The sequence below is a fragment of the Hylobates moloch genome, unplaced genomic scaffold (assembly GCF_009828535.3).
Source record: "Hylobates moloch isolate HMO894 unplaced genomic scaffold, HMol_V3 SCAFFOLD_21, whole genome shotgun sequence".
Classification (NCBI taxonomy): domain Eukaryota; kingdom Metazoa; phylum Chordata; class Mammalia; order Primates; family Hylobatidae; genus Hylobates; species Hylobates moloch.
In genome coordinates, this window is record NW_026652296.1 from 7,227,791 (window position 1) to 7,255,684 (window position 27,894).

Here is a 27,894-nt window from a genome sequence, read left to right on the forward strand (position 1 = left end):
TCCGGATCGTTTCTGTAGTGCGTTCTTTTGATTTAGGAAATAGATATTTTAAATGCTTTTCTTGATGTGTTTTAAAGTTTTTTCAGTTTGGATATGCCGAAGGCCAGTAAAAAAACAAGTATTTGGCTATTTTGTTGATAGCGACTTGCATAGATCCATTTCACATTTGCATTAGTTTGCATTTTGGGGTAGAAAAATTGTGGATGTGCTTGTTATGTCTATGGTTCCTCGAGGCTTACTTAAAATGGGGAAATATCACAGGCCTTAGGAATCAGAATCTTTTTTTGTCCTTTTTTTCAGTAAGGAAAAAAAAACAGTTGGGAAACGCTTTACATGAGTTGTGCGTAGGGAGGAGGGGAAAGGGTAGCGGTTTTTTGTTTTTTTTTTTGTCCCCACTTTTTTTGTCCCCGGTTTCCTCCAAATGGATTTCTATCGAAACCAAGTAGATTCTTGGAACCTAGGCTAAGTTTAGAAATCTCAAGTTAGAATAGCGCAAACCCAGCCCTTCCAGAAAAAAAAAAAAAATCAGAACAATTAGCTTTCTGAAGATACTCATTTAAAAACTGTTTATCTTCTCGACCTTCCTCACGCTTGAAGAAAATCTGAGGTGTTTTTCGCGCAAAGCTGCCTTCTAACCCGCGCGCAACGGCGTTAAGGTTTTTGTTTGTAATTCGGGGTGACCCAGGGGTTCGGGCCCCTCCCCTCGCCCGGGCACACCTTGCAGAGGAGGGGGCGGCGGGAACGGGGCCGGGGTCTGCGCCTGCGCACACCCTCGCGGGCCCCCCCCCCCCCGTACCTGTCACGGCTACCGCCGCGGCGCGCGCCCGCCACGTTAAGCCGGATGGCGGGAGGAGGGGTGCGGGGCGGGGGGCGCGGGGAGGGTGGCACGGCGCGCGCGTGCGCGAGAGTCGCCGCGCGAGAACTGGGAGTGAGCGCGCTCGCCCCTCGCTCGCGTCCCGGAGGCGGAGTCTGTGGCGGTGGGCGGAGCGGGGGCGCGCCTATGCTAGTCACGTGGGCGCTGGGCGGGGCCGGGGCGGTGCGGGGCCGGGCCGGGCGGCCGGTGAAGGCAGGAGGCGGGGCGTCTCCGAGCCGCGGGGCCGAGGGAGGGCGCAACAGCTGCTCCCTCAACACTTTCTGACCCAACAGTCCCCCAGCGCCGGACGCGCCGCGCCCCGGCGGCTCTAGGGACCCCCCGCGCCTGCACTGTCCCCGCGCGGACGAGTAGGGGGCGCCCGCGCCTTTGCCCCCCGTGCGCACCCCCGCCCCGCTCACCTTAGCCCCGCGCCCGAGGTGAGCCCGGCCCCTAAATCCTCCGGGCGGGGGCGGGGGTGGGGGTGGGGGACGCTCCTTTTTTGTTGGGGGGGGATTCTTGGAGGCGCGAAGGCACTAGGCGCCTCGGTGGATGGCTGCATCCCTCGCCCGGGGCTCCCCGCGTCTTTTGGGGGGCCGGGTGCGGACGCGGAATCCGGGAGGTGTCCGCACAAAAGGCCGAGAGAAACTCCGCGACGCCTCCCTCCCTCCCTCCGCCCTCCCCGCCCCCTCCCCTCCGCGCCCGCTCCTCCTCATTCAAACCCGGCCGGCCCGAGTGGTGTCAGCTCAGTCCCGGCCGCCGCCGCGCGAGGAAATGGCCGAGGAGCCGGAGCCGCAGGTAAAGGGGGCGCGCCCCCCGCCCGCGCCAGCCGGGGCCCCTGCCCGGTCCTGCGGAGGCTCCCGCGCCGCCCCCGAGGCGCCCGGCTCTCGTTGTCTTGTCCCCCCCAGAATGACCTCAGTTCCCCGTCTCAGCTTTCTATCCGCTCCTCTAGGGCGCCCCCTCCCCAGCCGGCTCCTGCGCTTCCGCCCGCGGGAAGGTGCGGGCGATCCCGGGCTGCATCCGCTCTTGGCCGTCACACTCACGCCGCACGATTCAGAAGGGCTTGGGGTGCGGGGTCCCCTGAATCTCCGCCGGGAGCGGGGGTCCGGGGGGTCTGCGGGGGTGGGCGGTGGGGGGCTGTTCCGAAAAGTTGGGTCGCCCCGCGCGGCCGGTCTCCCAATTTGCCCAGTCGGCCCTCGGGGCGCGGGCGGAGGGGGGACGTCCCTGTGGGGTCCCCCGCGATGCCCCGGGAAGGGCCGGGGCAAGTTGGAAATGGCCAAAACAATGCGTCCGGAGGGGCATCCCCCGTAAACAATGGCCGGGACGGTCCACACGGGCCGGGCGGAGGGCGCGTCTAAGGGACCGCGGGAGGGGCTGGGCCTCGCCGCGGACGCCGACGCGCGCCCCGTGACTCCCTCGGGTGCCCAAAAATCTGTCCCCGGGAGTCCCGGGGCGCCTGGTCATCCCTGAGCAGGGATGCACGGGGCTGCATTTCCTGGATGTGTGCGATAAGGTGGCTTTTTTTTTCTTCCTCTAATTTTAAAGATTTTTTTTAAGTCTTAATGTTCTATAAACACTTAAAGAATATCTTTACAACTCAATTCTAGTGGAACACCCAAAGCCAGCTGGAAGCAGAACTGGGAACTCTAAAGGGCAGGAAGGATTGAAATGCTAGCCCAAAACTGCTGCTGTTTTTTTTTCTTTTCTTTTTTTTTTTAAAGGGAAGTTTCTGCCAGGAGGTGCCGAGTGGTGAAACCGCTCGGTTTCAGATGCACAGCCCTCTTGTCTCTCGATTTGGCCCCGACTGCGAGCCAGACGGGATGGTGGAGGGGCGGAGGACGCTGCTGGGGGCCCGGGAGGCTGGATTTGGGGCTGCCTGGGCGGTCCCGCCCGAGGGGCAAGACCTGGCACGCGGGGCGCGCGCCGGAACCTGGGTCCCGGGGTTTGGGAAGACTTTCAGGGCCCCGGTTGGAACCCACATTTTGGGATTCTGGGTAGGGCCACCGAAGGGAAGGCGCATTATTGGGCGGGTGGGGGTGGGGTGAGCAGGCGGGGAGTTTTCCGCCAGGTTTAGTTACAGGAGCTAGAAAAGGCCACTTCTGGGACCCTGGCATCCGGGCCAACCTGAGAGCCCCAGAAACTTTTTTTTTCTCTCCCCCCCCCCCACCCCTCAGAAAAGGATAGGCATTTCAGGTTTAAGGCGTTGGTGTATTGTTCCACTTCGAAATTCCTTGAGCCTCAGTTTGTCTTCCTGAATCGGCCTATGGGACTTGGAGCGTTGAACATTCTTAGAACACGGAGGAAGTAAATGGCGGTTGCAGTGGTCCACTGGCCAGTTTGGGGGTCCTGTATTATTGGCCAGTGTGTGTCCTACAGCGTAGCTAGGTTTCTTAGTTTTCTAGATCGTTGGAAGCATTAAGCTGTATGTTTTAAGAAGCCTAGGTCTGATTTAGTTCAGGTTGATTCAATTATGTCTTCATCGCTTTTGAGTTGGTTGAATGACTTGACATGAGATTAAGCTCAACAAAAGAAAAGGCGAGGTAGCAACAGCTGCCGTCCAGGCCTGGCCACTAGGTAGGGGTCTTAGGAGGCCTTTCACCTTCTCTTTTGTATATGTCAAGAAGGACATTTACAATGTTCTTATTTTACTGTACTTGTTCCCCTGAAGTGGATGTTCTTTCTTGGTATCAAACAAGACTTAAAATGCTAAGTTTTATGATACTTAGACAATGAGTAATAGATGTAGTTTCTAAAAGCCTTTATGTGTCTGCAGTGACAAGTGCAGAGGAATAACCTCATTGCTTTTTGTCTGAAAATATAACAGGCAAGCCACTAGTTTGTGCTTACTTAGTTAATACGTGCTAAGAACTTTAAGGTGTGTCCTTAATGGTAGATAACTTTTTTCCTTCTGAGAAGTCATATTTATTTTAGATATTGTTTTGTTCAGTGTTCTAGAGACTAACAGTGTTTCGTTTTGTTTCTTAACCCTGATGTTGCTGCCATTTTTAATCAGTTATATTTAAATTCAAGAGGCAGTGACTTCTTTAAAATTCAGTTGTCAGTAGTTACAAGGCAGATTTATCGTTTATTTTAGTTGTTAGAATAGGATTAATAATCTGGAATTTTAATTATTTGGCGTGATGAGGAAAGCTAGTTCTTTAGAATTGTGTCTTTATTTGCCTACAGAAGGAGGAAGTAGAGGACAAGATATGACTTTTATTGAAGGACATACACTTTTTTCTTTAGTGTCCCACTTCTTTTAATCCTTTTGTCTTCACAACACTTTTCTAACGCTTTGCAGTTTGACCTTTGCTGTTTTTTAATAACTTGTGAGATCGAAGTTTAGCAGTTGTGTTGGGTTCCTATTCCCTTTCACTTCTTACTCAAAAAAAGGAACTAATACACCACTTAGAAAAAATTTGTAGAAAACTTTTCTCCCCTTTACCCTGAGGAATCTATTTTGGTAACAGGTCAAAATTTTTTTCCAGGTAGTAGGGGAGGAAGGAGGAGCCGTGAAGGTTTTGACTTTGACTGCCTTTACTTTTTTAAGGTGGGGGTAGATTTGCATTTTCTTTGTGAGCCTCCATTTTTGGCAGGAAAACTTCAGGGAGGAGTAGGAGCCCCTAATCCCCTTCCAGTGGACTTGTTTTGGAGGAAATCTGAAAATAAGACTTAATCATCAAGTCACTTATAAACTGATGAAATAATTAAGGAATATAATGGCCTGGCAATGACTAAGTCCTTCTATCTCCTCATTGCAGATACATGTTAGTCACTTTTTTCTCTCTTAACAACATTTATTATGAAATGGCATGTTTTCGCCACAGCAGGGTAGCCATTTCCCAACCCCGGAGCACTCTTAATTCTGAGATGCCTGATTAGAGCCTCAGGGGTCCCAAAAGATGTGCTGTTTTCCCACTTTATAAAATTACATTCTTTTCTCACAGTTGTCACAAACATGATATTGGTTGATAAGAACTTTGGAGTAGTTTTAATGACTCTTGACTGCCTAAAAGATGCCACTTTAAAAAAGGAGCTACTTCTAGCTGACTCTGTTTGAAAGTAAATGATTGGACCCTTTTTATGTTTTATATGAAGCTTTGTTTCCATTTGCTTAAAAAAAATACAAATTGTCCCATCTCCTGTATGCTCATATGGCCTGTATGTTACGGATTTTGAGGTTGCTGGGTATGATTTGTTTTAAATGGTTCCTTCCTAATTTCCCATTTCAGTTTAATTCCTGAGCAGAATGTTTAATGAATGAATTGGGAAGGTGAAGCTGAAGGACTGAGCAGTGGCTGTTTTCAAGCCTTAGAATTAGAAAGTAGGAATGAAAAACATGAGACAGTTGCATAAACTGAGTATTCCACTAATAAATAAATGTAATAAGATTTTAAATCCAGTTACTACCATTGAAATCTAAAAACAATAGTTTTTAGATGATTGGGATGTTAAAAAATAAAAGCCTGAAAAGTATTTACAGAACAGCTACCAAAATGGAATTAAAGGAATCTCAATCTTGTTAAATATTCTAAAGAGTGAAGGGTTTGGTTACAGCATGTAAATTAAACTTGAGACAATGGCAGGTGTGGGGGGGTCTTGATCCGCACACCTCATCTCCAGATTTTGCGGGGGGGGGAGGGGTGTTAACTAGTTTAAATGCACATGGAAGAAAAAAAATTATTGCACAAAGATGGCAGGAAATTTCTTAAATTCAGGTGAAGGAAGCCTGATTGATTATTGAATATCACGTAATGGCCTCATTTTAGAGGCAGTATAAAAACTTTTCTGAAATGCTCATGTTCTTGGAGTAAGGTGAACTAACTGGGTTATTTTTTCCCCAACCAGTAATAACAGACAAATTTGCAGTGGTATCTGGGGCAAAGGTTTTTGAATTTAGACCACGAGGAGAGATAGAAATCTGACTTTAAGGAAGTGGAAGAACAGGGACCATTCTTTCCTAAAATCTGCAGCTCACGATGACATGCTCAATTCTTGTACACATCTATCTTCCAGATAAATAGGGGGGAAGCCCCCGCTAGCCAGCTGCCGCCACATATTACCCTTTGATATTTAACGTTGGAATGCTTTCCATTTGAACATTTGTTGACTTGACTGTTCTGAACATCTCCATTACTTCCTGCCCAGGGTATCAGCATAACTGAGTTACTGGAAATTAGGGGACAGTTTGGTAATTTTATGATAAAGTTGAGAAATAAAGTTACTAAACCTGAAAAGACAGCTGAAGAAGTTGTATGAGAGAGTTAGTTGGATTCCTTATTTAGTCTTTGTTCTTGATTAAGCTTTACAAAACTTGATTCTGACCTCCACATGACCGTACTTCCTATAGAAAAGCTCCCCTAGACTCAGAAGCTAGGTTTTTAACGGATTCGTGTAGTGTTTCTGTATTGGTGTTATTTTCTGGTGTGTCTGGAAACCTTTGGAATTTAAGAGGTAGTTAAATGGACTGGAAATGTAGACTCTAGACGTTTCTTGAATCAGCATTAGGAATAATAGTTACTTTCACTAATACCTGTATCAAATAAGGATAACATAAAGCATCTCAGTTATACTGAATAAGTGTTTTTCCTTCTTTTGTAATCAATATAGAGTTTTTTTTCAGTTTATAAATCTGCTGAACAATGATTGTATTATTAATTGAAAGGAGACTTTTCCCCTTGATTTTGAAAGCAAACAGGTGACTGGAAAGAGCCAGATATACAACTTTAGTATGTAGTCAGCAAAAGATAGGATGGGGAGGGGAATATTTAAATCTTGCAGAACGATCTTATGCCTTAAAAGGCATTGCCTAAGCTTGTATTTAACTAGGTTAGTTGAATTGTGTTTAATTCAGAGCACTCACTGGAAAAAGTGGTATGGTGTAGTGGTCTAGTAGTGGGCATAGTTATTTGTGTGTGTGTATATATATAGATAGATGTGTGTATACACATGTTCAGTGTTTTCATGGCAGAGAGTGCAGGTAAAGATAGAACAGTTTATTAACAGTCAATTAATTTGCTGAAATCATTTTTTTTTTTGGTGCAGTTAGGCCTGTCAAATTTTTACAGATATTTAAGGTTGTACTGATTAAGTAGTAGTAATAGGAGAAGCGGATAGCAATGCTTAATCTTGCTTAATTAAAGTTTTTAAAAATTCACTTTCCTTATAACTTTTTTTCAGATCAGGATGTTTTTAAAAACCATTTTGCAGATGACAGTCTCTAATTAATATGTTATACTTTAAGTTCTTACTAAGATCCCTATACTGACCTTAACTGATTTAGGATGAATTCAGGCAGTTTCTAGTTAATGACACTCAAATATGCTATATGATTATATTTTTATAGTACTTTGGTCTCTAATCCTATTTAAAATTGGTAATTCATGAACAATTTCAGCAAAATGAAATTATTTCCTTTACAAGCTTCCCAGGTTGAAGAGTTTAGGTTGTAACCTTAAATATAAACTTTGAATATTCTAGTCTTTCTCTTTCGCTTAACTTGGAAGCATCTTTCCACAGCTATATTAGGAAAGTTGGGTTGACCATTTAACCTCATGGGTGTGACCCCTAGTAATTTCCTTAAGACAGTGTTGAAGAATTTAGAGCATTAAAAATAAAAAATAAAAAAACCTGTAGCTTTTTGATTGTTAGTAGATGGCTATGCAGAGTTTTCTCCACTTGTCAGATTAAGAAAAAATACTGTGTATAAAATACAGAGGAAAATCTTTCAGAAAAAATGTAAACTTCTAGCCAGGTCTGGGAGATAATTTTGTAGTTTTCAGGGTACAAATACATTGGCCAGAGAATAGCAATTTAAGTTGAATTTTTTAGTAACTCCTTATTTGGACACCTCAGTAACTTGGGAAAAAGTAGCTTTGTTAGCAGTATGACAAATTGTGTATAAATATAATTTTTCTGTGTTTTTGAGGACTTTGAATTACCTTATTGCTTCATATTATGGTGGATACATATTCCATATCAACAATGTAAGATACCTGTTAAGCAGAAGAAACAGGCTGTGCTGTTTCTAAAAGTTAACAGTTTGAGTACATTAGGATGTAAAGAAAAATATTCCCAAGTTACAGTAATCGTCAGCAAAGTGGCTGTTGTACCTAGTTAGTTATACTTAAGCACAGATTACTGTGCGTTTTATTAAGCAGTGTGTAATGTGTCCTACTTGCTAATTTCAAGATCTGCAGGTAGTGGTAGAATTCATAGTAGCTTTAGTCACAAATCAGTGTGTAATTAGTGACCTAAAGAACATCACACTTCTATTCCAGCCTTTTCTAGCAATATGGTTCCTACTGGATTTCAAAGATTATGCTCTGGTAAATTTTAAAATTATCTACTTAAATAATCTCAATATAAGTTTCTTTCAAAATATGGCTATACTCAATAGCCCACTTGCCTTAGGTGTTAGGGGGTATATGAGTTAAGTTCTGTCGTTTACCTGAGTAAAGATTTTAAAATGTTTTTTTTTTTTTTTTGAGACGGAGTCTCGCTCTGTCGCCCAGGCTGGAGTGCAGTGGCGCAATCTCGGCTCACTGCAAGCTCTGTCTCCTGGGTTCACGCCATTCTCCTGCCTCAGCCTCTCCGAGTAGCTGGGACTACAGGCGCCCGCCACCACGCCCGGCTAATTTTTTTGTATTTTTAGTAGAGACGGGGTTTCACCATGGTCTCGATCTCCTGACCTCGTGATCCACCCGCCTCGGCCTCCCAAAGTGCTGGGATTACAAGCGTGAGCCACCGCGCCCGGCTTTAAAATGTTTTTAAACATTGGAAAACATTTTTGTGAAGTACTTTTCAGTAAGTTTAGCGTGTTCATAACGCTCACTTTCTTGGAAACTAGAAGCATGTAGATGATAGTGTTGGATTATAATATCCTCCTTTTCCCCTCCAGTTCTTTGTCGAGAAAGACAATTTCCTTTATCAGCAGTGCCATCGGTTTACTGCTGCCTTCTGTGTGCAGGAGTGTGGAGAGCTGGAGGCTTCTGGGAAGGCTTGTGTTTGGTGCACACACGCCATTCAATTGGAATGGTGATTTGCTGTTAGTAGATTACAATTTCTATTTTGCTGTATTCTGTTATTAACGTCTCTATCGTTAAAACCACTTTAACGATTACTGATGAGCAAATTGGTTTTAAGCGATGTAAACCTGGTTTAAAGTATTATTCATTGTTTTAGAGTTTAAGAAAGTCTTTTGTCTAGTATGTTAGCAGCTTCTAAGTCAAGAGCTGAAGGCATTTGATGTCAGAGATAGCCCTAGGATGCCCAGCATTTTTGTTTTGGAGGGTCATAAGGAGAGTGAGTATAAATCCAAATAGTGCAGTTTTTTTTTCCTTGTGCTGATCAACTTTATGGTGTGATTAAATACGATTTTTTTTTATTACGCTCTTGAAATTGCACTCTTGGAAGTTGCAGAATGGCAGTTAGATGGCAGTCACTGATAGCCATGTAGAAGTTTTGATGAACATGCAAGTTAATTTTAATTCCTGATCAGTTATGGTTAGTGACTGTGGCCAAACATGTGCGTACTGATTCTACACGTGTGCTAATTCCGTGACGTTTATTCACCAGCTATGTGTTGAGTGCCTAATCCTGTGTCAGGCACCTTGTTCCAGGCATTGGGGGCAGCAGTGGACAAGGCAACAGAGTCTCCATCCTGAGGTGTTACTCTTAGAAAAAGACAGTTACAAGCAAACAAACAGGATGGTTTTAGATCTGGACAGAGGTTTTCAGAGGAAGTCATCCTTAAGCTATCACAATGCTTTGGGGATAGGGTGTGCTGGGTAGTCAGGGATGGCACATTTGGGGTGCCTAAGGATTGCTGTGACCCTGGGAGCCTAGGACAGTTGGTCACAATTGACTATCAGAGTCAGTCTCAGAAGCTTCCCTGGAGAAAGAATTGCTGCTGTTTTGCCAGGAGGGTTTCCTTCCCCATCTGACCACACAAGAAGACCCCTTGGCCTAGAATGCCTGCCCTTATCTCCAGGTCTCCCAGGCTGTTCACCCTCCCAGGCAAAGTGGAAGCTTCCTCTTAAGTTTCCCACTGAACCTCCTTCATTGTCCACTGCAGTGAAATAATCCTACAAGGTCTTGTATGGAGAGTGATGGTAACTTCTTTAACACAGATAATTGAGAATTGGAACCAAAACATCTTTCTATTAATAAATATTTTCAGTAACTAAGTTATGCTGTTGCCCTGAGTGGGAAATAATAAAGTTACACTCCATCATATTTCTTTTTTTTGGGGGGCGGGGGAGAAAAGTCACGCTCTGTTGCCCAGGCTGGAATGCAGTGGCGCGATCTTGGCTCACTGCAACCTCCACCTCCTGGGTTCAAGTGATTCCCAAGTAGCTGGGATTATAGGTGTGTATCACCATGCCCTGCTAATTTTTGTATTTTTAGCAGATAAGGGGTTTCACCATGTTGGCCAGGCTGGTCTCCCATCTCCTGGCCTCAAGTGATCCACCCACTTCGGCTTCCCAAAGCATTGGGAGTACAGGTGTGAGCCACTATGGCTGGCCTCACATCATATTTCTAATCCCGAGACTGAGTGTAGAGCTGGTTGTCTCTTTTTGGAAAGGATGTCAGTAGAGAAGTGGAGTTCCCCAAAATTACAGTTTCACATATTAGTCAAGTTTCTAAAATACAGTAATAATGTTGAGAGCTGACATAGGGACTTAGTTGTTATTTTTTTTTTTCCAAATTCTCACCTAACTTTGATTTTGCTAAATAAGGACATTAAAAAAAAAAAACTCCACTATTGCCTATTGCCACTATTTGATTTTTTTAAAAATAAGCATATTTTAGCATCTAAAAGTAGGAAGGTCCTCAAATAAATGAGTCTTTGTTCTTGGCCAGGGAAAACAGCGTTGTCAGAATTTGATAACTGTTTTTCTAGGGTATGTGCTGTTATTCAGTTAAAACCTTGCCTGGGACACTGGCATTCAGTAAATACTTGTTGAATAAGCAAATGAAACTTAAGCTTCTATGTATAGAAACCTAAGTCGCTTCACATTCTGATTAGCAGAGTAATTGAATATTCTTTTCAGTGTGTAGATCTATCCCAGAACCACAGAATGTTGGAACTGTAAAGGCCATCCTACAGTTTAACCAACTGCATTAAATAGATAATAGATGTGGTATGTGGCAGTGACAACTTGAAGGTTGTGACTAGAACCCGGGTCTCTGGAGTGTTCTATTATATCACACCAAGCTGGTCACCAGCCCATGTGTTGATCCTCCATTGTGATAGCAACAAAGAAAAGACTTCAGGACATTCTTTCCTTTACCCTAATCCTTGATCTGCAGTCTTATTTAGAAAAGCTTAAAGATCTAGTTTATTCAAAACTAAAGATAACAAGGAGTATGAGAATTTCTATTATGAGTGTAAAGGAGGAGATGTTTCCTTGGCTTCTCAGAGCCTACAGGCCCTCCTTGCTCTTTAAGGAAGTAGAGAGAGGGAGGAAAGTAAAGTGTGTTTTTGTTTTTGAAGGTTACTTTGCTGGGAGTAGTTTGCCTGCCTTTTGGTTTTCTTGGGTGGAATTAACTGACTTAAGTTTTAAGTAGTTGGGGCTATTTAAAAACAATGCCTAGCCCATGTTTGCCATAAAGGCAGAGGGTATTGGCTTTAGAAGTTAATTCTTCTCTAGGAGCGAAAATTAGCTTCTAAACCAGAAGCAGCAGAGCTAAATAATTTTCCACCTGGTCAGTGCATGATGTGAAAGGTAGATTAAAAAAATGAGAGGACCCATTTTCTGATGAAAGACTAAACCATGTTGAAACAGCCCTGTTGAGGATTTTATTTTAAATCTGTACATTCACAAAGGAGCTTTGTGTATGTCTTTCCCTATTTGTTGTTTGGACTAGGAAGCCGCCCCACCCAGTGCTTGTTGAAGGCAGAAAGTTGTTGAAAGCAAGCCGGGATTTGAACAGTGGATTGAGGTTTCGAATATCCAGTGAACCAAAATGTATCAGGGTTCCCCTGGCCAAGATGAGTGACCATTCTGAGGTGTTTCGTATTTCTTGAATGGGGATTTTAGGAAAAGTTTCTGTATTTCTGTGCTCATTTTGTTGACCTCTGTATGTGCAAAATCTCTAAGGGGGCGTTTGGGCAGTTAGATTTCTTGGATGCAGATTTGTTTGTATATGAAACATTTTAAATTGTTTTGTATACACTGGATTTAAAATAGTTTAGTAAAGTGTTTTAATTTTTTCATCTTAATTTTCACAGTTCTTATAGTCTTTAGATATAGGGAGGCTGTTGATGGCATCCACATGTGCATTTTAGTGGCATTTAAAATGTATTCAGCTGAATTTAACAATGTCTGACCTAAAACTTGACATTTTAGATTTAAGTCAGTAAAGCACTGATTTGAACTGGATTTTAACTGGATGAAATTCTGATTTAATAAGTGTACTGACTGGATAAAATGCCAATGATTTAATTAACAAGCATGTTTAACAGGATGCCCTATATATTAGTTAAAAGTGAAGCAATTGAATTAGGTACCTTCTCTGCTGCGTGGTAAAGACAGTATGACTCACCCACACCAGCCTTCTCTTTGCTCTGAGTGTAGCTAACCGTTTCTGTTTTTTTTCCTCTAGGGTTTGGAAATCCCTTGTCTCCAGGTTGCTGGGATTGACTTCTTGCTCAATTGAAACACTCATTCAATGGAGACAAAGAAGAGAACTAATTCTTTGTGCTGATTCATATTTGAATCAAGGCATTGGGGAGCCTGTATGCCTTGTTTGTGGAAAGAACCAGTGACACCACCACTGAGCTTCCTAAAAGTTCGAAGAAGTTAGAGGACTATATACTTTCTTTTGAACTTTTATAATAGATATTTGCTCTGGTTTTTGAAGCCCAGGGCTGTTAGAGGGGTGAGTGGCAAGTCTTACAAGTGGCCTTATTCTAACTCCAGAAATTTCCCAACGGACCTTTGAGATTATATGCAATCGAAAGTGACAGGAAACATGCCAACTCAATCCCTCTTAATGTACATGGATGGGCCAGAAGTGATTGGCAGTTCTCTTGGCAGTCAGATGGAGATGGAGGATGCCATGTCAATGAAAGGGACCGCTGTTGTTCCATTCCGAGCTACGCAAGAAAAAAATGTCATCCAAATCGAGGGGTATATGCCCTTGGATTGCATGTTCTGCAGCCAGACCTTCACACATTCAGAAGACCTTAATAAACATGTCTTAATGCAACACCGGCCTACCCTTTGTGAACCAGCAGTTCTTCGGGTTGAAGCAGAGTATCTTAGTCCACTTGATAAAAGTCAAGTGCGAACAGAACCTCCCAAGGAAAAGAATTGCAAGGAAAATGAAGAATTTAGCTGCGAGGTATGCGGGCAGACATTTAGAGTCGCTTTTGATGTTGAGATCCACATGAGAACACACAAAGATTCTTTCACTTACGGGTGTAACATGTGCGGAAGAAGATTCAAGGAGCCTTGGTTTCTTAAAAACCACATGCGGACACATAATGGCAAATCGGGGGCCAGGAGCAAAGTGCCGCAAGGCTTGGAGAGTCCAGCAACGATCAACGAGGTCGTCCAGGTGCATGCGGCCGAGAGAATCTCCTCTCCGTACAAAATCTGCATGGTTTGTGGCTTCCTATTTCCAAATAAAGAAAGTCTAATTGAGCACCGCAAGGTGCACACCAAAAAAGCTGCTTTCGGTACCAGCAGCGCGCAGACAGACTCTCCACAAGGAGGAATGCCGTCCTCGAGGGAAGGCTTCCTGCAGTTGTTCAACTTGAGACCAAAATCTCACCCTGAAACGGGGAAGAAGCCTGTCAGGTGCATACCTCAGCTTGATCCGTTCACCACCTTCCAGGCTTGGCAGCTGGCTACGAAAGGAAAAGTTGCCATTTGCCAAGAAGAAGTGAAGGAATCGGGGCAAGAAGGGAGCACCGACAACGATGATTCGAGTTCCGAGAAGGAGCTTGGAGAAGTTTGGAATGCGAATAAAAGCCATTCGGAAGGTTCTGGAAAGGCCAAAACAAATAAGGGCAGTTGTGCAGGCCTCTCCCAAGAGAAAGAGAAGTGCAAACACTCCCACGGCGAAGCGCCCTCCGTGGACGCGGATCCCAAGTTACCCAGTAGCAAGGAGAAGCCCACGCACTGCTCCGAGTGCGGCAAAGCTTTCAGAACCTACCACCAGCTGGTCTTGCACTCCAGGGTCCACAAGAAGGACCGGAGGGCCGGCGCGGAGTCGCCCACCATGTCTGTGGACGGGAGGCAGCCGGGGACGTGTTCTCCTGACCTCGCTGCCCCTCTGGATGAAAATGGAGCCGTGGATCGAGGGGAAGGTGGTTCTGAAGACGGATCTGAGGATGGGCTTCCTGAAGGAATCCATCTGGGTAAGCTGCCCTGTCTCCGTCCCGTGCTGTTCCGCCTGTGTCTGTCTGTCTCCCCCTCTCTGTTCCCATCTCCAGACAAGGGTGGCCAGGAGTGGGGTTTGGAGAGCCAGAGTCAAGTCCAGGCTCTTTTTGGTATCACTCTGTGTAAGTCATTTAATCTCTCAGGGCCTTAATTTTCTCATTTCTGTAATAACAGGGTTGAGTTAAGAGGTCTCCTTATTCTGAAAATCCTTTTTTTTTTTTAAAAACGTTTAACGTTTTGCTCACGAAACACACTTTTTTTTTTTTTTTGATAACTTGTGCATCCAGCCCAAATGCACTGGTTCTTAACTGGGGCGATTTTGCTCCCAGTCAATATCTGGCAATGTCTGGAGGCATTTTGGTTGTCATACTGTGTGTGTGGGTGTGTGCATGCACGTGTGCGTGCGTGCGTGCCTGCTGGCATCCAGTGGGCAGAGGCCAGGGATGCTGTTCAGTATGGTACAGTGCGCAGGACAGCCCCATCATCAAAGAATTATCTGGTCCCAAATGTCAGTAGTTTCAGCATTGAGAGACCCTAGCCTTCACTTAAGTTTTTCTGGCATTCCTGATCTTATCTGTAGTGAATTTCTAATGGCCATAAAAGGTACTGGGAGTGATGATCAACTAGAGCCAGTAATATTATTTGGGCAGCCATTTGGTGCTGTCCAAAACCCTGTCTTTTCTGTCTGGCAAGCTAGTATCCATTAATAGGTACATCAGGAACCCAAATGATTTGTCATAAAATACGAGGAATGTGAGCACACTGAAGACATTTTTAAGAAGGCTCATTTGCTCAGCAAAATTTTCAGTGTACTGATGGCATGTATAGAAGGAGAAGGCGATCACTGAAGGCATCTGAGCCCTGGTGGGCGTTATCTAGGACAAAGGATTCTACTTGCGTTTGGAGTTGCCCCCATCCTTACTGTAGCCAGAGCTTTTCCTATCAGAGTTTAATATTTTGTTTGAATAGAGGATCTTGCTGCTTAAAACAGTTGAAAAGACCCCTGATGGGCAGGCCATAATTGACAAGTGAATGATGGGAACATGAATCAGTCTTAGGGAAGCATCTATTAAAGTGGTCCTCGGTTAAAACAAGTGCTTCCTTCTCTCAGTGTAACTTGACTGTGTGCTTGAATTCTTTGGCAAACTGTGTGTATGAGACCCACGATGAATTTGCCCACACGATTGATTGGACTCTTCCTTCACCTGCTCTTCAGCCAGTGTCAGTTCCTTTTCTGATCATGTGATTGATGTGAGAACTGTAATCTGTATATCAAATCTTTAGAATGTTTTTGAGTTTCCTGGGACACAGGAAGCCTAGCACTTAGCATACTACAAATCTAATGTCTTAATGGCATCATAAAAAGAGGCTTTAAACACGGACTCCAGTTAGCTAAGTGGTTTCTGCTAGTGCCGGTACTGTTGTGGGGGCCCCTGTGAGATGCCCCAGTTCCCTGAAAGAAATGAAAAGGCCAGGTACTGGTAGGTGGTGTGGAAAACACGGGCTAGATCATCAGGCAGGACAGAATGCCTGGCTGTGGGTGGGAGAACCCCAGCTTGATGTTGAGTTCTGGTTCTACCACTGCATTGTTTTGTGACCAATTATGAGTTGCTTAACCTTTCTTTGCTACTATTTCCCTGTTTGCAAAATGGTTCGTTGACCCTTGTCTTCCACCTCCCAAGGACAATTTCAACAGCCTGTTTGTAAAAAGATCACAGTCCCTTAAAAAATATAACTGTAAAGTCAGAGGTGATGCTTGAAAGAGCAGGAACCAGGTAGATGTGGAAATGTCATGTCCTTTGTTCTAAAGAAAAGGCATTTCATAGCTTTTTGGATATGACGCAACATACCATAAATCCTGACACATAGTTGGGAGTCGGAAATTGGCAACAACGCCCAGTTATAAACCCAGCTAGTTTGGGTATGACTGTAAGAAAAAAAACCTGGCCATTCTGTATTTGGGGAATTGATTTTCCTACACTTATATTATCTTAGTAGTCTAGATTTATCATATTATACTATCATCCTGGCTTTAAGATTTAAGAAGATCAAGTAAATTTTTTTTTTAAAGTCTTTAGACACTATAGATCAAGGATGTCTCTGTCTTACAGGTGGATAGTGATATGATCTACAGTAAGGGGACATTTATTTAAAACTTAAACATTCATGTGTTTTGGGGGTGGTATTTTAACGGCAGCACCTCTGATTGTCTTTTAGAGGGCTGGTGTGTGTTTGAAGTTCTGTCCTCCTTCCAGTGGACTTTACTGATGCATGTGAGACACATTGTCCTATTGTCCTGCAGGGACTAAAGCCAAACACTGTGTCATTTGGGGACAGGTTTTCATTTGTCAGATCTGTTTCGCCCACATGAGTGTTTGTGGACAATACAGCCTGCTTTCCAAAACTTTGCTAAATTTTGACAAACTTTCCTAGGTGCTTGCCCAATGCCAAACTTTCTTTTCTGTTGAAGATAAAGTTGTGCTTGCTGCCCTCTAGTGGTCACTTGTTTAATCCTAACGTTAAACCGCTTATTTTTCCCCTGGTGGTTTAGGAAGTTGACGGTTTGTAATTGGCTCATTTTTCTAAATTATTCTGAAGAAGATCATTTTTCCTGCCAGTATGTATGTCCACCTTCAGTTTGCCAGATCCTGCCTGCTCAGAGATACTGAGAACCGGAAGCTGCCCGGGCAATTCAGTCTATTAAATGATCTTTCTTGTGATTAAGGCAAACGAAGAACTGAATGTTTAATAGTGTACTCTGCTGTACCCAGAAAAAAACAAAACAAAACCACGTTATAACACTCTAAAACTTCAAACAACCTCAAAACAGAATTTGGTGTGTGTCTAGCCTTTTTGTTCTAACCCGATATTATATTAAAATAATTTTTTCATGCTTTCCAAAAATATTCATGTCAAGAATATTTAAGTCAGCATGCCTTATTCATGTACTTTAGCTACCTTCTTATATAAATATTTTTGTTTTTCCTTTAAGATAAAAATGATGATGGAGGAAAAATAAAGCATCTTACATCTTCAAGAGAGTGTAGTTATTGTGGAAAGTTTTTCCGTTCAAATTATTACCTCAATATTCATCTCAGAACGCATACAGGTAAAGAACTTTTATTTTTTTTTAACCACGCATTAGTTAAATTATGTAGTTATCTATCTGATTTTTTTGTTGTTGTTCAGATACTCTGTCAGATCCTTGGACTAGCTTAAGGATAAATATGTAGCATGTTGATTGCAGCGGTTATTTTTATTCTTTTAATGCCATTGTAACTTGAGCCATTGTTCTTATTTGCAGTTCATTTCTTTTCTTTCTTTTTTGTTTTTTGAGACGGAGTCTTGCTCTGTCACCTAGGCTGGAGTGCAGTGGTACAATTTCGGCTCACTGCAGCCTCCGCCTCCCTGGTTCAAGCAATACTCCTGCCTCAGCCTGCCCAGTAGTTGGGATTACAGGTACCTGCCACCACACGCAGCTAATTTCTGTATTTTTAGTAGAGATGGGGTTTCGCCTTGCTGGCCAGGCTGGTTTCGAACTCCTGACCTCAAGTGATCTGCTCACCTTGGCCTCCCATAGTGCTGGGATTACAGGCGTGAGCCACCGCGCCCAGACAAAGTTCATTTGTTCAGTTTATGACTGCTATATCCTGACTCTCATCTTATTAAAAGCTACAGTATTTTAAAATGCTGCATCTTATGTCTTTATGATTGAGAATGAAATGAGAATCTATTTAGTGGTCTTGAGATTGTGAAAGGAGCTATGACATCATGATGTAGGAGGCTGCGTAGATTTGAAATTTCATCTCTTCCACTTACTATCTGTGAACCCTTGGGCAAGTTATTTAACCTTTGTGTGCTTTTAGTTTTCTTTGCTGTAAAAGTAGAATAATACATATTTCCCTAGGACTGTTAGGAAGATTAAGTTAGAAGTGTTGCTGTTAATTTTTCTGTTGAAGATAGATTTTCACAATTTCAAATATTCGTTACAGTAAGGGTGATAAAGAACTGATGAGAAATCCTATGTGATAGTAGATCGAGAAAGCAAAAGGAGGAAAGAAGCCTGTTTTCTCAATAAATAGATATTTGATCTATTTCAGTGCTTTTCATACACTTCTATAATAAAGTGCCATTTCTTGCCTTAGGTGAAAAACCATACAAATGTGAATTCTGTGAATATGCTGCAGCCCAGAAGACATCTCTGAGGTATCACTTGGAGAGACATCACAAGGAAAAACAAACCGATGTTGCTGCTGAAGTCAAGAACGATGGTAAAAATCAGGACACTGAGGATGCACTATTAGCCGCTGACAGTGCGCAAACCAAAAATTTGAAAAGATTTTTTGATGGTGCCAAAGATGTTACAGGCAGTCCGCCTGCAAAGCAGCTTAAGGAGATGCCTTCTGTTTTTCAGAATGTTCTGGGCAGCGCTGTCCTCTCACCAGCACACAAAGATACTCAGGATTTCCATAAAAATGCAGCTGATGACAGTGCTGATAAAGTGAATAAAAACCCTACCCCTGCTTACCTGGACCTATTAAAAAAGAGATCAGCAGTTGAAACTCAGGCAAATAACCTCATCTGTAGAACCAAGGCGGATGTTACTCCTCCTCCGGATGGCAGTACCACCCATAACCTTGAAGTTAGCCCCAAAGAGAAGCAAACGGAGACTGCAGCTGACTGCAGATACAGGCCAAGTGTGGATTGTCACGAAAAACCTTTAAATTTATCCCTGGGGGCTCTTCACAATTGCCCGGCAATTTCTTTGAGTAAAAGTTTAATGCCAAGTATCACCTGTCCATTTTGTACCTTCAAGACATTTTATCCAGAAGTTTTAATGATGCACCAGAGACTGGAGCATAAATACAATCCTGACGTTCATAAAAACTGTCGAAACAAGTCCTTGCTTAGAAGTCGACGTACCGGATGCCCGCCAGCGTTGCTGGGAAAAGATGTGCCTCCCCTCTCTAGTTTCTGTAAACCCAAGCCCAAGTCTGCTTTACCAGCGCAGTCCAAATCCCTGCCATCTGCGAAGGGGAAGCAGAGCCCTCCTGGGCCAGGCAAGGCCCCTCTGACTTCAGGGATAGACTCTAGCACTTTAGCCCCAAGTAACCTGAAGTCCCACAGACCACAGCAGAATGTGGGGGTCCAAGGGGCCGCCACCAGGCAACAGCAATCTGAGATGTTTTCTAAAACCAGTGTTTCCCCTGCACCGGATAAGACAAAAAGACCCGAGACAAAATTGAAACCTCTCCCAGTAGCTCCTTCTCAGCCCACCCTCGGCAGCAGTAACATCAATGGTTCCATCGACTACCCTGCCAAGAACGACAGCCCATGGGCACCTCCAGGAAGAGACTATTTCTGTAATCGGAGTGCCAGCAACACTGCAGCAGAATTTGGTGAGCCCCTTCCAAAAAGACTGAAGTCCAGCGTGGTTGCCCTTGATGTTGACCAGCCCGGGGCCAATTACAGAAGAGGCTATGACCTTCCCAAGTACCATATGGTCAGAGGCATCACATCACTGTTACCGCAGGACTGCGTGTATCCGTCGCAGGCACTGCCTCCCAAACCAAGGTTCCTGAGCTCCAGTGAGGTCGAGTCTCCAAATGTGCTGACTGTTCAGAAGCCCTATGGTGGCTCCGGGCCACTTTACACTTGTGTGCCTGCTGGGAGTCCAGCATCCAGCTCGACGTTAGAAGGTATTGCATGAGGGGCGTCATGTTTAAATGTCACTGGTGCCTACAGTGACTAATAGCTAATCCATGCATATTCTCAGTGGAGATGGTACCACTCCTAAGGGTGGGGGGTAGGCAGCAAAAAGTTCTTGGGGGTCACAGAGAGAAGCATTCTTAGATACGGCAGTGGTTTGTGGTTCTCCAAGGCTTACTTAACTCTGTGGGTTTAACTCTTAACCCTGTGTATTTTATTCTTTTGATTTGTTTAGTCGTATTTTATTTTTAGAGAAAGGGTCTTGCTCCGTCATCTAGATTGGAGTGCAGTGGTGTAATCATAGCTTACTATAGTCTTGAATTCCTGAGTTCAAGAGATCCTTCTGCCTCAGCTTCCCAGGTAGCTGAGACTATGTGTGCTGCTACCATGCACAGCTGATTTTTAAATTTTTTTTTGTAGAGATGGAGTTGCCCCGGCTGGTCTTGAACTCCTGGCCTCAGGTGATCTCCTGTGTTGACCTCCCAAGTATCTTAGACTACAGATGCACTCCACCACGCTTGGCTAACTTAATTTTTTTTTGTAGAGACAGGGATTTGCTCTGTTGCCCGGGCTGGTCTGAAACCCCTGGTCTCAAGTGATCCTCCTGCCTTGGCCTCCCAGAATGCCAGGATTACAGGCGTGAACCACCATGCCCAGCCTTATTCTTGAGTAATTTTTCTTGTTGATTTTTTCTATTTTGGGAGTGATCACGGAAACAGAGGGTGAGAACACTGGTCTGTCTAGTCCATTCTTGTCTTGCTATTGAAATTCCAGATGCAGCCAGTTGAGGCCCCAGCTTGCCTCACTTCATCACAGCCCTTTTTCTTCCTTTGCACATTTATGGTGTGCTCAGTAGTCAGTGCCAACCCACCTGGAGTTGCAGGTTTTTTTTTTTTTTTTTTTTTCTTTTTTTGAGACAGAGTTTTGCTCTTGTTGCCCAGCCTGAGTGCAGTGACGCGATCTGGGCTCACTGAAACCTCCTTCTCCTGAGTTCAAGCGATTCTCCAGCCTCAGCCTCCTGAGTAGCTGGGGTAATAGGCACGTGCCACTACGCCCGGCTAATTCTTGTATTTTTAGTAGAGACGGGGTTTCAGCATGTTGGCCAGGCTGGTATTGAACTCCTGACCTCAGGTGATGCACCAGCCTCAGCCTCCCAAAGTACTGGGATTACAGGTGTGAGCCACCACGCCCAGCCTAGGGGTTCTTCCTCACGTGTTTTACCGCTCCCTGGTGGCCTGTAAACTTAAGAGCAGAAGCCATGTTTTACAATGTACGGCATCAAGTCACGTGCTTCCCACAAGGGGCAGAATGGGGGGCGCCCAGTAAGGACCACACGAGGACCCTTGACCTGGCAAGAGCAGAAAGCAAAAGAACTTGTGATTAAACAGTCTTGTGAAGCGTTTTGCTGTGAAATGTCGTCAGCCCTCCGTATCCTTGGGTTCTGCCTCAGTGGATTCAACCAACTGCGGGACTAAAATATTTGGGGGAAAAAAAATGGATGGTTGCATCTGTAGTGAACATCTGCAGATTTCTTTTTCTTGTCATAATTCCCTAGATAATACAGTATAACAAATATTTACATAGCATTTACTTCATACTAGGTATTATAATGAAGAGATGATTTTTTTTTTTTTTTTTTGAGATGGAGTCTTGCTCTGTTGCCCAGGCTGGAGTGCAGTGGCATGATCTCAACTCACTGCAACCTCCACCTCCCGGGTCCAAGCAGTTCTCTTGCTTCAGCCTCCCGAGTAGTTTGGATACAGGCACCCACTGGCACGCCAGCCTAATTTTTGTACTTTTAGTAGAGATGGTGTTTCGCCATGTTGGTCAGGCTGGTCTCAAACTCCTGACCTTAGGTGATCTGCCTGTCTTCACCTCACAAAGTGCTGGGATTACAGGCATGAGCCGCCGTGCCTGGCAATGTAGAGATGATTTAAAGTATATGGGAGGTGCTGGATGTGGTGGCTCATGTCTGTAATCCCAGTACTTTGGGAGGCTGAAGCGGGCAGCTTGACTGAGGCCAGGAGTTGGAGACCAGACTGGTCAATATGGTGAAACCCCGTCTCTACTAAAAATACAAAAATTGGCTGGGTGTGGTGGTGTGCACCTGTAATCCGAGCTGTTTGGGAGGCTTAGGCATGAGAATCGCTCGAACTGGGGATGCAGAGATGGCAGTGAGTAAGTCTAGATTGCACCGTTGCACTCCAGCCTGGGATAAAGAGCAAGACTCTGTTTTAAATAAATAAATAAATAAATAGCAAGACTTTGTCTTAAATAAATAAATGAGTAAGTAAGTAAGTAAAGTATATGGGAGGATGTGAATAGGTTACACTACGATACTGCAAATTAATAGTACTACAAGGCCGGGCGTGGTGGCTCACGCCTATAATCCCAGGACTTTGGGAACCAGCCTGACCAACATGGAGAAACCTCGTCTCTGCTAAAAATACAAAATTAGCTGGGTGTGGTGGCGCATGCCTGTAATCCCAGCTACTCGAGAGGCTGAGGCAAGAGAATCACTTGAACCTACGAGGGCGGAGGTTGTGGTGAGCTGAGATTGCGCCATTGCACTCCAGCCTGGGCGACAGAGCGAGACTCCATGTCAAAAAAAAAAAAATAGTACTACAAATACTATGAATACTGCAGATATTTTTTGAGACGGAGTCTCGCTCTGTCGCCCAGGCTGGAGTGCAGTGGCGCAATCTCGGCTCACTGCAAGCTCTGCCTCCCGGGTTCACGCCATTCTCCTGCCTCAGCCTCTCCGAGTAGCTGGGACTACAGGCGCCCGCCACCACGCCCGGCTAATTTTTTGTATTTTTAGTAGAGACGGGGTTTCACCGTGGTCTCGATCTCCTGACCTCGTGATCCGCCCGCCTCGGCCTCCCAAAGTGCTGGGATTACAAGCGTGAGCCACCGCGCCCAGCCGACACTTTTATATTAGGGACCTGAGCATCCATGGATTTTGGTGTCTGTTGGCCTGGGTGGTGGGGGCGGGTGGTCCTGGAGCCAGTGCCCTTTGGATACTGAGGGACAACTGTATTATTTTAAAACCAACCTTATTTCTCCCATAGGTAGATTGTTAACCTCATAGATGACTGGGGTTTTCCCCATAGAAATGTGTCCTGGTGGCGTCACTTCGTACAGGTGTCTGGCACATACCTGTATGTGTAAAAAAGTAGCTCAGTGTCCCGGGGACATCTTCCCCTTGGCAAACTTGATCAAACCGCAGCGTCTTCCTTTATCACTTAGAAGCTCTACTGGTTTGTGCTCCCCAAAGAGACAGATTCAGTTTTACACATCTCAGTTTGTGTTAGTTTCAAACTGAGGCTTCTGTGTGGTGACAACACTCTATCAAGAATTGCTTGATGCTGATTGGTTCATTAGAGATAGCAAATTAAAAAACAATTGCTTTCACACACTCCAGTAGATTTTATAAAAATTGTGATGAAATAGTGATTTTTACTGCCTTTTGGTTAAAAATCTTCATTTCCCCCCCATGGTGCTTAAAATGGACATGAATCAAAACTTTATCTTTACTTAAAGGGGGAAAAGGCTCTGTGCGTTGCAAGTCAGATCCTCTTTTTTTCCCCCCTCTTTGAGACAGGGTCACACTCTTGTTGCCCAGGCTGGAGTGCAGTGGGGCAATCACAGCTCACTGCAGCCTCGACCTCTGGGGCTCAAGCAATCCTTCTGTCCTTCCGTCTCAGCCTCCCGAGTAGCTGGGACTAAAGGTGCATGCCACCATACCCAGCTAACTTTTTATTGTTAGTAGAGAAGAGGTCTCACCATGTTGCCCATGCTGGCAAATCCCCTTTTAAATAATTTAAAAAAAAAAAAAGAAGCAACAGTTTTACATAGTTTGGTTCATGATGCATATACGTTTCAAGTATTTTGTGATGTCATTTTTTTCTGGCTTTTTAATTCTTTCTAGTTGACAGCCCAGACACTTTTAGTTTTAGTTACATCAACCAAATTCTGTCCTAACAAGTATCATAAAAACAATTCAGCTGTAACTGAAAACACTGGCATGTGACTGTGTGACTTATGTGTTGTGATTACATTATCAGTGTCAGGAATTTTGAAAATTGACTTCTAACAACCTATACACATCTAACCTAATTGACCTTAACTCTAAATATGGTTTTTTTTTTTCAATCAGGAAAAAGGCCTGTGTCATATCAACACTTATCTAACAGCATGGCACAAAAGAGAAACTATGAGAATTTTATTGGGAATGCACATTACCGACCAAATGACAAAAAACCTTGATTCACTAATGAGGGGGAGAAAAGGTGAGCGTATGTTTCAATTAAAAACACTGGATTGGCTGAGCGCGGTGGCCATTTGGGAGGTCAGGGCGGGCAGATCACCTGAGGTCAAGCATTTGAGACCAGCTTGGCCAACATGGTGAAACCCCTGTCTGTACTAAAAATACACAAATTAGCCGGGCGTGGTGGCAGGTGCCTGCAGTCCCAGCTACTTAGGAGGCTGAGGCAGGAAAATCACTTGAACAACCCAGGAGGTGGAGGTTGCAGTGAGCAGATTGCGCCACTGCAGTCTAGCCTGGGTGACAGAGCGAGACTCCGTCTAAAAGAACGGGGGGGATTGATTTTACTTGATCCGAAATAAGCCATTAACTTGTCTAATGTAACAAAATTGCTTTGAAGTTGGATTTTGATTTTTTTTAGGTGTTTTAGAGTCCTCAGGATCTTTGGATGTTAGTGAAGATAATGGCAAAAACAGTCATAGTGACTGGAATTTACTGAGCATTTACTTTGTGCTAGGCATTGAATGAAGTGTTTTATAATCAAGATCTCGTTTAATTCTGTTGCAGCAGAGGGCTTAGGTAAGGGATGAGCAAACTAGCTTTTCATGCATCGTCATCAATAAAGTTTTATTGGAACATGACCATGCCCATCTGTTACATATTGTCTGTGGCTACCTCCTTGCTGCAGCAGCAAAGTCGGGCAGTTGTGACAGACCACGTGGCCTGCAAAGCTGAAACTATTTACCGTCTGGCCCTTTACAGAAAAAGTTTGTGACCCAGCATTAGGAGGTATTGTGCATGCTTTTCAGATAAGACCGAGGCATGGATTATGCAGTTTGCTCAAAGCCCCTCTCTGCCTGTGAGAGGCAGGAGCCTGGTTTTTGTCCTAGGTCTGCAAAGATCCGGGTTCTATGCCCAACGTTCTAGTTTAAGAGCTTGTTTAAAGACTTGGCAAGTACTTATCTGTTGGAGGGGAACTGGGACAGGAGCAAGTATGTGAGCATGTGGTTGACATGTTAAAGGTCTCACTGTAGTGCACCCCCGTCCCGTAAGGCTCAAGTAGTAGTATCAGAATTATACATGTTGGTTTTGTTAGTTTATATTTAGTTAATTAGTTTGGGCAGAAGGTGCGATGTCTGTGTACAGGTTATACTATGACTCATTCAACAATAAGATTGAATGGAAAGCTTGGGGGCTCACGGGCAGATTTAGTTCTTTCTCAGATAACTCTTGGCCCGTAAAAACCATCACTGTATATTCATTGAGCAGCCTCTTCACCAAGTGCCTGCTGGCTGCTAGGATACGAAGATGAAAAGATGCTCGTGGACCAGAACAGAATTTCTCTGTTACATTTTCACGGGACTCATACGGGAACTGAGATGACGTTCTCCCTGGGCAGCGTGAGCCTTTTGTGGTTCTGCAGCCTTTTCTCCTGCTTAGGATAATAGATGAAGAATACGAGGGAGTAAAGCTTTGTCATCACAGTAATAAGATTCAGTCTACTCTATATTAAAACATAAAAATAATTTATGAATTATGAGGAGCAGATTTTAGTAGCAGGTTACTTGTAGCATCCATTACAACTGATCAGTAGTAGCAAACAGTCAAGCTCCTGTATCTGGAGCTGGTGTCTCTCTGGGAGCTCTGAGCTTCTCTGCTTGTGTTTCCTTCATCTGGAGAACATCCTGCCTGCACTGTCTTTGCTTTTCCAACCTCCTCTTTCTGATCCTCAGGACCAGCTCACATATTGGTTTTGTTTGAGACAGGGTCTGGAGTGCAGTGGCGCGATCTTGGCTCACTGCAGCCTCAAACTCCTGGGCTCAAGCAGTCCTCCCACTGCAGCCTCCTGAGTTGCTGGGATTTTCTTGTGCATGGCAATTGCCTTTTACTCAATTCTGATTCTTGGTTAAGTCATCTCAGTTAAATTACGAAAAGTAGCTCCAAAGTTGGCAGCATCATCTAGTTAGTCATTCTCCTAATACTTTCATGGCAAAAGTTGAACTTAAATAGAACCCAGGGCTGGGCGCAGTGGCTCATGCCTGTAATCCCAGCACTTTGGGAGGCTGCGAGGCGGGCAGATCACTTGAAGTCAGGAGTTCAAGACCAGCCTGGCCAACATGGTGAAACCTTTCTCTACTAAAAATACAAAAAAATTAGCCGGACGTGGTGGTGCATGCCTGTAGTCCCAGCTACTTGGGAGGCTGAGGCAGGAGAATCGCTTGAACCTGGGAGGTAGAGGTTGCAGTGAGCCAAGATCGTGCCGCTGCACTCCAGCCTGGACAACAGAGCGAGACTGTCTCAGAAACAACAACGACAAACAGAACCCATTGCATTTCTAGGTCAATTTGGTTCTATGTATTACACTTTTTTAAAGAAAGAATTTTCTAAACTGTATTCAGTTTTGATCGTAATCATTTAAAAAATGCTTTTTTCTTAGGTCTTGGTGGATGTCAGTGCCTACTCTCCATGAAATTAAGTTTTACTTCATCCTTTGAGAAGCGAATGGTGAAAGCTACTGAAATAAGCTGTGATTGTACTGTACATAAAACATATAAGGAATCTGCAAGGAACACTACAGTTTTGTAAAGTTGTTCTGTTAACTTTTATACCAAATAGCAATAAAAACTAGTTGGAACAGTTGGAACCTACATACATGGGGACTGGAAATCTCTATTTTGTCCCTGAATAATATTTTTTTTAGAATCGACCAAATAAGAGTGGAATTTTTGCATACTTGAGCGCTGCTGAAAAGAAATCATTTGGGTTGGGTGGGGCGGGATGGGGGAAAAGTATATAATGCTTGCACCTCAGGTAAAAATCTGTAAATATCTAAGTTGTAAACCTGCTTGTTCAAATACTGTGTGTATTCCTTTTCCCTAATAGAGCTCATCACTTGGAGCAGTTTCTGCTATTGTGCCCTTTCATTTAAAATGTATGTTTTTTTTTTTTTTTAAACTGTCAATGATTTTGTATTATGTTGAATCCTCCGAAATCTATTGTCTTAAAATTGTTAATGGAAGTATTGACCCTCTATGATATGTGCTGCAGTTACCGAGGTCAGCCATTTGGAAGTTGGCAGCATTTTATTGCAACTTTCAGCATCTCAGCTGGGGAAGGCACCGTGCTTCTTCCTCGCCTCTCCAGATTGTCCTGGAACCTCCAGGATCCTTGACTGGGGGGTTGGGATGGCTTGTAGGATTTTTAAGAGAGTGTGTCTACAGAGAAGAATTTTCTCTGTAGAGCAGCCACACATTGTATAAACATAAGAAACTGTATGTGCAGTTACTTAAATTTGTTTCTATCAAATCATTTTTGTTGGAAGATTCAGTGGTGGGGGGGGGGTTTGCCTAAATCAGTATATAAAAACAAAAATGCTAAATTATACATAGTGAATTGCAGGTATTGGGGAACAGTTTTAAGGGAAATTTTGGGGGGAACATTTTAGGTTTGTATTTGGTAGTCTTAATGTGTCTGGCATTTGGGTGAACTGTGGACATACTAGAGTGGATTATAGACACACTGATTCTGAATAAGGAACTGCTGGCCAAGCCTGCTGGGAGTCTAGAAAGAGAAAATCTGTTTCTAGACCTCAGTTATTTTCCCATTGTTGGTTGTTTTGAAGCAGTAACGTTTTTCTTATTGCACATGCAATTTGGGTTTTAGAGAAGATGGCC

The 27,894-nt window shown here is 44.0% G+C and overlaps 1 protein-coding gene across 5 annotated transcripts in view; it reads left to right on the top strand.

The window, feature by feature from the left end:
• ZNF217 (zinc finger protein 217) overlaps positions 1 to 26,989 on the top strand; it is a 41,126-nt gene extending 14,137 nt beyond the window's left edge. Inside the window, exons 3-7 of one of the 5 annotated variants that reach the window (XM_058433037.1) lie at positions 12,461 to 14,222; positions 17,237 to 17,353; positions 18,390 to 19,943; positions 24,113 to 24,245; positions 26,658 to 26,791. In XM_058433037.1, the coding sequence (XP_058289020.1) occupies positions 12,806 to 14,222; positions 17,237 to 17,353; positions 18,390 to 19,943; positions 24,113 to 24,222 (3,198 nt within the window). In that variant the 5' untranslated portion in view covers positions 12,461 to 12,805 and the 3' untranslated portion in view covers positions 24,223 to 24,245; positions 26,658 to 26,791. Of the gene's footprint in view, positions 1 to 1,112; positions 1,291 to 1,585; positions 1,649 to 8,162; positions 8,179 to 12,460; positions 14,223 to 17,236; positions 17,354 to 18,389; positions 19,944 to 24,112; positions 24,246 to 26,657 lie in introns of those variants that run through there. The other 4 variants (XM_032142523.2, XM_032142522.2, XM_032142524.2 and 1 more) reach the window with 4 other exon arrangements.
• Positions 26,990 to 27,894: the final 905 nt, after the last annotated feature.